The sequence below is a fragment of the Natator depressus genome, chromosome 23 (genome assembly GCF_965152275.1).
Source record: "Natator depressus isolate rNatDep1 chromosome 23, rNatDep2.hap1, whole genome shotgun sequence".
NCBI lineage: Eukaryota > Metazoa > Chordata > Testudines > Cheloniidae > Natator > Natator depressus.
This window is the reverse complement of record NC_134256.1, coordinates 23,124,935-23,137,643: the sequence shown is the minus strand read 5'-3', so window position 1 is coordinate 23,137,643 and position 12,709 is coordinate 23,124,935. Positions and strand designations below refer to the sequence as shown.

General features: G+C 67.2%; 1 protein-coding gene across 1 annotated transcript; it reads right to left on the bottom strand.

The window, feature by feature from the left end:
• Window positions 1–630: 630 nt before the first annotated feature.
• On the bottom strand, window positions 631–5,363 carry LOC141976642 (blue-sensitive opsin). Its single transcript, XM_074937729.1, has 5 exons — window positions 4,979–5,363; window positions 4,603–4,771; window positions 3,521–3,686; window positions 1,017–1,256; window positions 631–759 (listed from the first exon to the last, which is right to left on the bottom strand). Exons 1-5 carry the CDS (start codon window positions 5,361–5,363, stop codon window positions 631–633), a joined length of 1,089 nt encoding a protein of 362 aa, XP_074793830.1.
• Between the last annotated feature and the right edge of the window lie 7,346 nt (window positions 5,364–12,709).

The window sequence follows — 12,709 nt, the reverse complement described above, 5'->3', positions numbered from 1 at the left end:
AGTTGCGGGTGGGCCCCCTGCCAGGTCCGTCGCTGGGGGGCCAGGAGGGACTGTGGGGGGACTCTGTCTCCTGTCACTCACCCCTCGCTGCTCTGCCTGTTGGGGGCTGGGGGGAAGGGACCCGGGTTCGACCCGGTTGGGGGCGCTGGGGGGGGCTGCAAGGGGCTCAGAGCCCCCCCATCCCCCTGACATATAGCTCCCGCACCGGCCGAGCCCAGCAAGGGGAGCAGCCCCCAGGACGCCCGGGTCCCCCAGGGCATGCTGGGATACTGAGCTGGACTGTCTCTGTGGCGGAGCAGGGTATGCTGGGGTGTCCTGGGCCCCTCCCCGGAGCAGGGCACGCTGGGATAGCTCAGGGGGGGACCCCAAGCAGGGCACGCTGGGATATCTCGGGGGCCCCCCCACAGCAGGGCACGCTGGGATATCTCGGGGCCCCCCCACAGCAGGGCACGCTGGGATAGCTCGGGGAGGGCCCCCACAGCAGGGCACGCTGGGATATCTTGCCCCCCCCCACAGCAGGGCATGCTGGGATATCTCGGGCCCCCCCGAGCAGGGTATGCTGGGATATCTCGCCCCCCACAGCAGGGCATGCTGGGATATCTCGGGCCCCCCCGAGCAGGGCCTGCTGGCCTACGCCGGGGACACCTGGCTGGAGGAGACGGAGGAGACCTGGGTGGCCTGCGAGGACCCCGAGACGTCGTCGTCCTCCCCGAAGGGGCTGCGGCCACAGAACACCAGCTTCAGCATGCAGGAGCGGAACTGCAAGAGGGGGGAGTCAGCGGGGGGCTGAGCGTGGGGGGCACCCCACAGCCCCACTAACTGCACCCCTCTCTTTTCTGCCAGCTCACTTCCCGGCGTGTCCCTATCCCAGCCCCCTCTGCCCCCCATTCCCTTCAGCCTGCTCCCCCCAGCCCAGCCCAGCCTCCCCCAGCCCCCCATTCCCTTCAGCCAGCTCCCCCCAGCCCAGCCCAGCCCCATGCCGGCCCCCTGCCAGCCCCGCCTGGCGCGGCACCGACCTGCTTGTTCATGAAGACGTAGATGATGGGGTTGTAGACGGTGGAGGACTTGGAGAAGACGGAGGGGATGGAGGCCAGGTGCACGTCGAAGGGCTCCCCACGGTGCGTCACGACCCACAGCGCGAAGGAGGCGTAGGGCAGCCAGCACACCAGGAACCCGGCCACCATCACCACCACCATCTTGGTCACCTCCCGCTCGGCCTTCTGGGTCGTGGCTGACTGCTCCTGCTGCTTGGCCACCTGTGGGGGGCAGGGAGGATTGGGTAGGGCGCGCTCTCATGCAAGGGTACAGCAGCCATTGCCTGGGGCCCACCCTCATCTGTGGGGCACAGCAGCCATTGCTTGGGGCCTACGCTTATCCATGGGGGGCAGGGACAGCCACTGTGTGGGGCTCACCCTCATCCATGGGACATGGCAGCCATTGCCTGGGGCCTGCGCTCATCCATGGGGCACAGCGAACATTGCCTGGGGCCTGCACTCATCCGTGGGGGGCAGGGATGGTCATTGTGTGGGGCCCACCCTCATCCATGGGACACGGCGGCCATTGCCTGGGGCCTGCACTCATCCATGGGACATGGCGACCATTGCCTGGGGCCTGCACTCATCCGTGGGGGGCAGGGACAGCCATTGCATGGGGCTCACCCTCATCTGTGGGGCACAGCGGCCATTGCTTGGGGCCTGCGCTCATCCGTGGGGGGCAGGGATGGTCATTGTGTGGGGCCCACCCTCATCCATGGGACACGGTAACGATTCAGTGGGGCGCGCCCTCATCTGTGGGGCCGCTGCGGCCATATTGCTGGGACCCATCCGAATCGGCACGGGAGATGGACGGCCACGGCAGTGGGACCCACTCTAACCACATGGGGCCACAGCACAGGGACCCACCCTCATTCGCTGCGGTCAGCCATCTTGGTGGGACCCACCCTCATTCATGTTGGGCGGCCATATCAGTGGGACCTACCCTAATCCGCATGGGGTAGCCATAACCTGCACGTGGACACGGACGGTGCAGGGCAGCCATGACTGTGGCACCCACCTTTTAATCCATGTGGTGGCATGGAGCTCACAGAGTGTCCATATTGGTAGGACCCACCCTAATCCCTGTGGGAACATAGGCACCCACCCTAATCCACATGGGGATGCGGATGGCGCAAGGTGGCCATATTGGTGGGGCTCACACAAACCCACAAGGTTGGGGGGTGGCCAGGGAGGCTGTTGTGGGGGGAGGGACCTGCCTGTGGGGGTGAGAAGCAAATGCACTCTGTGCCACGGGGGAGGCACCATATTGCTGGGACCCCCCCTTATCTTTTGACGGCTCGGGGACAGCTAGGGGGGGCAGAAGTCCACAGTACTGGTGGGATCCACCCAAGCCCATTGGAAGGGAGGCCTGGGGGTGAAGCTGGGGGGGGAAGGGGCATGTCCCAGCACTGTCTCCCCCCCCACTGTATGAAGCTCCAATAAAGCCGGCTCCGCCCAAACTCGCCCTGTCCCTGTCCATGTCACGCCAGCTTGGTCCCCACCCCCACCACACGGCTGCCCCACCCCCACAGCCCCCAGCAGGGGAGCACCGCCCTGGGATGGGGGCCAAGCCCCACATGCCGCCTGCTCCAAGGGCACCCCATGGACTTCCCAGCGCTGTGACCCCATGGAGTTCCCCGTGGCTGCAGAGCAATGTGGGGGGTCCCAGTGGAAGGGAAGGGCCCAGGGCAGTCCCCATGGTGGGAAGGTTGGGGGGTCCCCGTACTGATGGGAGGAAGGGGGTGAGGGTGTCCCTGTGCCAGTGGGGAGGACGGTGGTAGGTGGGCAGGGATGGAGGGGGGACCCTATGCCAGTCAGGTGCAGAAAGGGTCTCTGGGCTGGCAGGAGTCAGGGGTCCCCTTGGTGGCAGGAGGGGGTTGGGGGGGCCCAGTGGCAGTGGGGGCAGTTGGGGTGCTCGTGAGAGCAGGATGCAAACCAGGGGAGGCCGTGGTGGTGGGGGCAATCCAGGGGTATCTGTGCTGGCAGGAGTTGGGGGGCCCTGTGGCAGGGAGGCAGTCGGGGGAGCCCTTGGCAGCAGGAGGGACTTGGGGGGTCCTGAGCCTGCAGGAGAAGAGTTGGGGGGTCCCAGGGCAGCGGGAAGGGAGTTGGGGGTGCCCTGTGCACACAGGAGGGGAGTTGGGGGACCCCAGGGCGGCGGGAGGGCACTCAGGGGGCCCGGGGCGGCAGGAGGGGAGTCGGGGGGCCCGGGGCAGCAGGAGGGGAGTTGGGGGGCCTCGGGGCGGCCCTGGGTGGGAGGGGAGTCAGGGGGGGCTGGGGTGGGAGGGAAGTAGGGGGGCCCCAGGGTGGCAAGAGGGGACTCATGGGGGCCCTGGGCAGGAGGGTAGTCGGGTGGACGGGGTGGCAGGAATGGATTCAGGGGGCTGGAGCGGCGGGACGGGAATCCGGGGGGCCAGGGCGGTGGGACGGGACTCGGGGGACACGGGGGCAGCGAGAGGGGACTCGGTGGGCCCGTCAGGGGCACTCACAGCCCGCAGCGTCAGAAGCAGGCGGCCATAGGAGAAGACAATGATGCTGAGGGGGACCCCGAAGCAGAAGCAGAAGAGGAAGATCACGTAGGTCTCGTTGTTCCACTTGTTGTTGGTCGTGTACCAGTCGGGGCCACACGAGCACTGGAGCCCCTCGGGGATGTACCTGGGGGGGACACAGACGGCTGCCAGCCCAGCCCTGCCGGTGCCCCTCACTCCCGGCCCGCAGCCCCTGCCAGCCCAGCCCTGCCGGTGCCCCTCACTCCCGGCCCGCAGCCCCTGCCAGCCCAGCCCTGCCGGTGCCCCTCACTCCCGGCCCGCAGCCCCTGCCAGCCCAGCCCTGGGCCCCCCAGCCCTGCCGGTGCCCCTCACTCCCGGCCCGCAGCCCCTGCCAGCCCAGCCCTGGGCCCCCCAGCCCTGCCGGTGCCCCTCACTCCCGGCCCGCAGCCCCTGCTAGCCCAGCCCTGGCCCCCCCCAGCCCTGCCGGTGCCCCTCACTCCCGACCCGCAGCCCCTGCCAGCCCAGCCCTGGGCCCCCCCCAGCCCTGCCGGTGCCCCTCACTCCCGGCCCGCAGCCCCTGCTAGCCCAGCCCTGCCGGTGCCCCTCACTCCCGACCCGCAGCCCCTGCCAGCCCAGCCCTGGGCCCCCCAGCCCTGCCGGTGCCCCTCACTCCCGGCCCGCAGCCCCTGCTAGCCCAGCCCTGGCCCCCCCCAGCCCTGCCGGTGCCCCTCACTCCCGACCCGCAGCCCCTGCCAGCCCAGCCCTGGGCCCCCCCCAGCCCTGCCGGTGCCCCTCACTCCCGGCCCGCAGCCCCTGCTAGCCCAGCCCTGCCGGTGCCCCTCACTCCCGACCCGCAGCCCCTGCCAGCCCAGCCCTGGGCCCCCCAGCCCTGCCGGTGCCCCTCACTCCCGACCCGCAGCCCCTGCTAGCCCAGCCCTGGGCCCCCCAGGCTGCCGGTGCCCCTCACTCCCAACCTGCAGCCCCTGCTAGCCCAGCCCTGGGCCCCCCAGGCTGCCGGTGCCCCTCACTCCCGACCCGCAGCCCCTGCTAGCTCAGTTTGGGCTCCCCCAGACGACACCTACCGGCTCCATCCGAAAAGGGGGGGTGCAGAAGCCACAAGGCCCAAGATCCAGGTGAGGAGGCAGCCGATGATGGCGTGGGTGCCGCGGAACGTGAAGTTCCCCAGGGGTTTGCAGATCACCAGGAATCGCTCGAAGGCCACGACGGCCAGAGACCAGAGACTCACCATGCCTGAGGTGGAGCGGCTGAGAGCAACGGGGCAGCAGGGATCCCATCCCCCGACCGCCTGCCTTCGACCCCAGCCCCCTGATAGCCACCCTGGGCCCCCCAGCCCTGCCGGTGCCCCTCACTCCCGACCCGCAGCCCCTGCTAGCCCAGACCTGCCCCCCACCCTAGCCCAGCTGGTGCCCCTCACTCCCGAGCTGCAGCCCCACTCACCCCCCAGCGTGGCGGCGAACCCCTCGATCTTGCAGGCCGTGGGGCCCAGGGCGAAGTACATCTGGGAGAAGCTATAGAAGCCCGTGGTGATGCCCACGGAGATCACCAGCAGGTTGGCCATGGCCAGGTTGACCAGGATGTAGTTGAGGTGGGAGCGCAGCTTCTTGTACTTGGCCGTGCAGAAGATGGTGAGGACGTTGATGGGCACGCCCAGCATGATGAGCAGGAACATGAAGGCCGACATGCCCATGAAGATGACCGGGCTGCCCAGGTGTGTCTGCGGCACCAGGAATGGGCTCAGCGCCGTCAGATTCTTTGTGTCCAGAGGCACCGGGATGAAAAAGTCCTCCGGGAGGTCATCCCGCAAGTCGCGGGTCTTGTGCATGGCTGGCAGGAAGGAGCGGCCGAGGCGGGCAGGGAGCCGTGCGGGGAGGCGTGTTTGTGGGGATGGATGCAGAGGTAGTGGGTGGATGGAGAGGCTACAGGATGGATGGAGGGTGTGTATGGAAAGAGAGACAGTGGATGGGGATGGATAGATAGATAGAGGGGGGTGTGGGGATAGGTAGATAGATGGGGTGGATGGGGATAGATAGACAGATAGATAGATAGATATGGTCTCGGGATGGATGGATGGACAGACACACAACCAGCTAGCAGCCGGGGCACCGGCAGGAGGGAGGGAACGCAGCGGCTGCAGACGGAGAGGTAGCGTCCCTGTGCCCGCGCACAGCCCAGCCCTGTGTCACCGTGGCACCAGTGGGCCCCAGGGCGCTCAGACGGGCGGGGGGGCCATGGCGGGCGGCAGCGAGTGGTGGAGGGGCCGAGAGAGGGGTCTTTTATACCCTAGGGAGCCGGGGGGTGCCCTGGGCCGTGCGGGGAGGGACAGCAGGATCTGTCTTTGCCCTAGTTAACACTGGCTCCTTCCTTAATCGCCCCTAAAACTGGAAAGCTCAGCTGAGCCGGGCTTATCCCCCAGCAGCGCCGTGCCCAGCACAGCCCAAGGGCTGCAAAGATGGGCTTAGCCACGGAGTCAAGCAGCTTTGCCAAAGACTAATCACGCCCGAGCCCCGATTAAGCCCTGGCTTTGTGGGGGGAGATATGGGGGGTGACTCAGAGACCCACTGGGGCCGAACACCTACTAATAGGACCCTGGAGGAGAAAGGGTTAATGGGAGACCCTCCAGGACCCCCCAAATCTTGGGACAGACCCTCCAAACCTCCACTCCCCAGCTCTGCCGGTGCCCCTCTCCCGACCCACAGCCCCCTGCTAGCCCAGCCCTGCCCCCCCCAGCTCTGCCAGTGCCCCTCACTCCTGACCCGCAGCCCATGCTAGCCCAGCAAAGCCAGGGCAGACATCCTCCAACTGCGCCCGTGCTGGAGCCTCTGGGGGAGCGAACAGAACAGAACCGTTATCCTGGGACCCACACGGCTCCCCCGCAGGCTCCTGGCTGTCAGAGGTCTGGGGTCACCCCAGGCAGGGGGCTGCGTGCCTGGCCATCATGGCTAGCGGCCAGCGCTGGACCTGTCCCCCGTTCCTCGCTGCCCCGCCTGCACAATGTCCTGTGGCAGGGGGTTCCACAGGCTGACCGTGCTCTGGGTGGGCAAGTGTTTCCTCCTGTTCATGTCCTGGGGCGAAGCCTGGTTCGCGCAGCGCGGGGCAGGGGCACCGACCACGGGCCATAACCCGCCAGCCGCCCGGGGCTGGGAACTGCTGGCCCCATCCCCAGGGGTCTCCTGCAATGTGCCTGAGCCCCATGTGCTGAGCAGTCGGGCCCGCCCTGCGATGGGCCCTGCCCCACAATCCCCCCGCATTGCCACCTGCCTACCCTGCCCCACAATCCGCCCCGCCCCACCACCTGCCCGCATTGCCACCTGCCCGCCCTGCCCCACCACCTGCCCGCCCTGCCGCACGATCCGCCCTGCCCCACAATCCCCCCACGTTGCCACCTGCCCACCCCGCCCCACAATCTGCCCTGCCCCACAATCTGCCCCGCATTCCCACATGCCCACCCAGCCCCAGGATCCGCCCTGCCCCACGATCTACCCCGCATTCCCACCTGCCTGCCCTGCCCCACGATCCGCCCTGCCTCACAATCCCCCATATTGCCATCTGCCTGCCCTGCCCCACAATCCGCCCTGCCTCACAATCCCCCATATTGCCATCTGCCCGCCCTGCCCCACGATCCACCCCGCCCCACCACCTGCCCACATTACCACCTGCCCGTCTTGCCCCATGATCCACCACGCCCCACCACCCGCCCACATTACCACCTGCCCGCCCTGCCCCACGATCCGCCCTTCCCCACAATCCCCCCGCATTGCCACCTGCCCACCCTGCCCCACGATCTGCCCTGCCCCACGATCTGCCCCGCATTCCCACCTGCCTGCCCCGCTCCAAGATCTGCCCTGCCCCGATCCACCCCGCATTGTCACCTGCCTGCCCCGCCCCACAATCCGCCCTGCCCCACCACCTGCTCCGCATTGCCACCTGCCTGCCCCTCCCCACGGTCCGCCCAGCCCCCAATCCACCCGCCCTGCCCCACGATTCACCCTGCCCCGCCACCTGCCCCACATTCCCACCTGCCCGCCCCGCCCCACAATACGCCCTGCCCCACATTGCCACCTGCCCGTCCTGCCCCACGATCCACCCCGCCCTATAATCTGCCCACATTGCCACCTGACCGCCCTGGCCCACCACCCGCTCCGCATTGCCACCTGCCCACCCTGCCCCATGATCCGCCCTGCCCTGCGATGGGCCCTGCCCCACCACCTGCCCTGCATTGCCACCTGCCCACCCTGCCCTGCGATGGGCCCTGCCCCACCAACTGCTCCACATTGCCACCTGCCCGCCCCGCCCTGCGATGGGCCCTGCCCCACCAACTGCTCCACATTGCCACCTGCCCGCCCCGCCCTGCGATGGGCCCTGCCCTACAATCCGCCTGCATTGCCACCTGCCCACCCTGCCCCATGATCCGCCCCGCCCTGCGATGGGCCCTGCCCCGCAATCTGCCCAGCCCCACCACCCTGCGTGTTGCCACCTGCCCACCCTGCCCCACGATCCATCCTGCCCCACCACCCGCTCCGCATTGCCACCTGCCCACCCTGCCCCATGATCCGCCCTGCCCTGCGATGGGCCCTGCCCCACCACCTGCCCTGCATGCCACCTGCCCACCCTGCCCTGCGATGGGCCCTGCCCCACCACCCGCTCCGCATTGCCACCTGCCCACCCTGCCCCACAATCTGCCCTGCCCTGCGATGGGCCCTGCCCTGCATTGCCACCTGCCCGCCCCGTCCTGCGATGGGCCCTGCCCCACCACCTGCCCTGCATTGCCACCTGCCCGCCCCGCCCTGCGATGGGCCCTGCCCCACCAACTGCTCCACATTGCCACCTGCCCGCCCCGCCCTGTGATGGGCCCTGCCCTACAATCCGCCCGCATTGCCACCTGCCCACCCTGCCCCATGATCCGCCCCGCCCTGCGATGGGCCCTGCCCCGCAATCTGCCCAGCCCAACCACCCTGCGTGTTGCCACCTGCCCATCCTGCCCCACGATCCATCCTGCCCCACGATCCGCCTGCATTGCCACCTGTGACGAAGTGGGGGTTTTCTTGTTTTTTCCTTGTTTTCCAGGGGTTTGCATGCAGAGGGGGTGGGACTCAGTTTCCCTGCGTATTACTGGTTTAACAAGGGGATGGGAGAGGGAGTTTGTTGTTACAGAGGACCGGCGAGGGAACTTGGGCCCGTGGAGAATGGAGACCCCAGCGACTGGTGACTGGGGATCCAGCGGCCCAGCTGCCGGGTCTGGTCAGTGGGAGGACAATGGGCTGCAGAGAGAGGACCCAGTGTTCTGACCAGGCAGTTCCAGCCAGAGGAGCCAGAGGACAGGAGAGGGGGCCCAGGCCATCTGTTTACCTGGAGAGAAGACAATGGACAGAGGGGGCGCTTGGGGCCAGTGATAGCGGGCTCTGGGCTGGAGAGAGGGAGCAGGCAGAGCCCAGCTGGATGCAGGGGAGACTGGGATGTGCTGGGCTGAGGGGGGCCAGGCCTGAGGCCCAGAGAGTTTCCTATGCTGGGTTCAGATGCTCAATAAACCCTCCTGCTTTATGCCGGCTGAGTGTCACTCCAGTCTAGAGAACAGGGGGGCATTATTCTCTCTGGACGTTGTCACAAAGTGTGGGGGAGACTGGGCCCTGCACCCCTCTTCCTGGGATTCACTGAGACTCTCAGCCAGCCAGTAAAACAGAAGGTTTATTGGACAATAGCAACACAGTCTAAAACAGAGCTTATGGGTACAACCAGGACCCCTCAGTCAAGTCCTTCTGGGGGGCAGGGAGCTAAGACCCCAGCCTTGGGGTTCCCTGCATTTGACCACCCAGCGCGAAACTGAAACTCTCTCCAGCCCCCCCTCCTCTGGGCTTTGTCCCTTTCCCGGGCCAGGAGGTCACCGGATTCCTTTGTTCTCAAACCCTTTAGCTCTCACCTCGCAGGGGGAAGGGCCCAGGCCATCAGTTGCCAGGAAACAGGGTGTCGGCCATTCTCTGTGTCCAGACCCCTGCACACACCTGCCCTCTAGGGCTCTACAACGACCATACCCCCTTACCCCACCCCCTAGAGACTTAAGAACTGCATAGGGTAAACTGAGGCACCCCCACAATATTCAGAGAAAAGATTAAGAACAGTCCCACTTCGTCACAGGCGTGGAAGCCCCAGGGGTCCAGAGCGAGTGGACTCCCTGAGGGTGCCCACAGCAGAGACAGATGTGCTAAGGCTCAGAGAGTGCGGCTCCAGGAGGTGGAGGGGCTGGACCCCTGAGAGAGAGTGGACCCCCGAGAAGGGCTGTCTCACTGAAGGGGGTTCCCCCCACGGACCACACGGGGCCAAGAGTGGGCACGATCTGTGAGTCTGACAGTGACACCACCTGCCTGCCCTGCCTCGCATTGCCACCTGCCCGGCCCCACCACCTGCCCCGCCTCACAATCCGCCTCGCATTGTGACCTGCCTACCCCGTCCCACTATCTGCCCATATTGCCACCTGCCTCACAACCTGCCCCGGCCCGCCCCACACCCCGCCCTGCCACCTGCCCCATGATCCGTCCCACCCCACGATCCGCCCCGCCTCACCATCCACCCTCATTGCCATCTCCCCCGCCGTGGGACCTGCCCCACCCCGCGATCCATCCTGCCTCACCACCTGCCCCATGATCTGCTCTGCCCTGCCATTGGCCCCACCCCACGGTCTGCCCCACCCCGTGATCGGCCCCACCTCGCCATCCAACCTGTGATTGGTGTGCCACCAAGCCCATGCTCCCCTCACAAGTTTTCTGCTGTCCTGGGCTCTGCACAGCTGGCAACATGCCACTAGATGGCACCATGACACCATGAATCCCGGTGCCACAGGGATGGGGGGCAGGATTGGGACTACATCTCCCAGGAGCCTTTGCAGGGGGGGTAATTTGGAGCTGCAATCAGCATTTACACCACTTCCACGTCTGCCAAGGTGCACAGGCCCTGCCGCTCCATAGGGGAGCCATGGGCCAAATCCCCATTGGAGCGGGGGGGGGGGATCACCTTGAGGAGCCAGGATTAGGGCTAAATCGGGAGCTTGTGCTGATAGGGATTAGCGGGAGTGCGTGGGGCATGGAGTGGGCTGAGCTTCCTGCTGCAAACCCCAGCCTACCCAAAGCTGGGGAAGGCCAGTGCTAGGCTAGCAGGGGCTGCAGGTCGGGAGTGAGGGGCACCGACAGAGATGGGGGGCGCAGGTCTGGGCTAGCAGGGGCTGCGGGTCGGGAGTGAGGGGCACCGGCAGAGCTGGGGGGCGCAGGTCTGGGCTAGCAGGGGCTGCGGGTCGGGAGTGAGGGGCACCGGCAGAGCTGGGGGGCGCAGGTCTGGGCTAGCAGGGGCTGCGGGTCGGGAGTGAGGGGCACCGGCAGAGCTGGGGGGCGCCCAGGGCTGGGCTAGCAGGGGCTGCGGGTCGGGAGTGAGGGGCACCGGCAGAGCTGGGGGGGCAGGGCTGGGCTAGCAGGGGCTGCGGGTCGGGAGTGAGGGGCACCGGCAGAGCTGGGGGGCGCAGGTCTGGGCTAGCAGGGGCTGCGGGTCGGGAGTGAGGGGCACCGGCAGAGCTGGGGGGCGCAGGTCTGGGCTAGCAGGGGCTGCGGGTTGGGAGTGAGGGGCACCGGCAGAGCTGGGGGGGCAGGGCTGGGCTAGCAGGGGCTGCGGGTCGGGAGTGAGGGGCACCGGCAGAGCTGGGGGGCGCAGGGCTGGGCTAGCAGGGGCTGCGGGTCGGGAGTGAGGGGCACCAGCAGAGCTGGGCGGGGGCAGGGCTGGGCTAGCAGGAGGCTGCAGATCGGGGAGTTGGGACTGAGTCTATCTGGGGTCACCACCCTTCCATCCCCGCTGCACCATCCCCCATGGCACTGTGACCCCCTATTCCACATTCCCAGGCTCTGGATGGAGGGTTAGGATGTCACTATTAGCAGCTTTTGTCAGCCCTGGACCGGGGAGAGGAGGGGCTGGGCAGGGATCCAGCGAAATCAGGGCAGGATGCGTCCCCCACAGAAACTGAGGGGGGGTGTAAATCCAGGCAGCCCCGCCTTACGGACCCCTGGTCCAATCCTGGAGCTGGCTGCCCCGGCCAGGCCCTGACACCCAGGCCCCCGGGTGGGGAGATGTGAGAGAGGGAGGGTTATAATCCCTGTCCCCCCACCCCCTCCCCCGCAGGAACAGAGAGCACAGGCAGAAATTAAAGTCGGGGGGGATTAGCTCGCAGCAGCTGTTGTAAGGCCAATTAAAGCTCGGCTCATCTCGCCAAGCGCTTCCTGGGGGAGGGGGGGAGTGGGCAGCCCCCCCACCACACCCCTCACCCACCTGGGACAGGGGCAGGGGCTGGCTGGCTCAGGGGGACAGGGAATGGGAGACAGGGCCTTTCCCCTCTCGGGGGTGTGGGGCTAAAGGCCATCTGGGGCAGCTGCTTTGTCTGAGGACGCGGATGGCCGCCTCTGCTCTGACCCACCAGCCCCCATTCACCTCCCGGAGCCAGGGACAGAACCCAGGAATCCTGGCTCCCAGTCCCCACCCCTTTGCCCCAATGCCTCACGCCTTAGCCAAGCATGGCCCATATACTAGTTTAGGGCCCAGGTTCCGATCGGGACTGGAGAGCCCTCTGCTGTTGGGCTTGGGTTATTACCGACCAGGCCAGGCACCTCCAGAAGGTTGGCGTCTCTGAGCTAGACAAGATGGCGTGTTGAGGCGTCTGTACAGGTGTCAGCGTCCCTGATAGTCTGATCAGCGGGTGCCACAGACCAGGGGCCGGGTTTCTCGCACACTGGCGGGATGGCCTCAGCCACAGCTCCCCATAGCCATGGGTGGCACAAAATGGTGTCTGAGGCCTGCCATATGAGGTTGGGGGTTGGAGCTGGGTGCAGCAACATTTCCCTGCTGGGGCAGTTGGGGGCATGGGGCAGCTTTGGCACGACTGTGAGGCCTTGAGCTAGGGCTGATGGAAGGGACGGGGCAGAGCCGTCGTGACTGTGAGGCCAGTGCAGGTGGTCTGGGCATGACCCTAGTGTCATGGGGGACTTGCAGAGCCCTGGGGAGGAGGGGACGTGGTGGAACGAGTGGGTGGCCATGGCTAGGGGGTGTGGTTGTGGGAGAGAGCAGCCTTGACGTGACTGCGGCTATGTTGGGGGCCCCGGGACAGCCTTGGCATGATGGGGTGGCTATGTTGGGGGTAGCCGG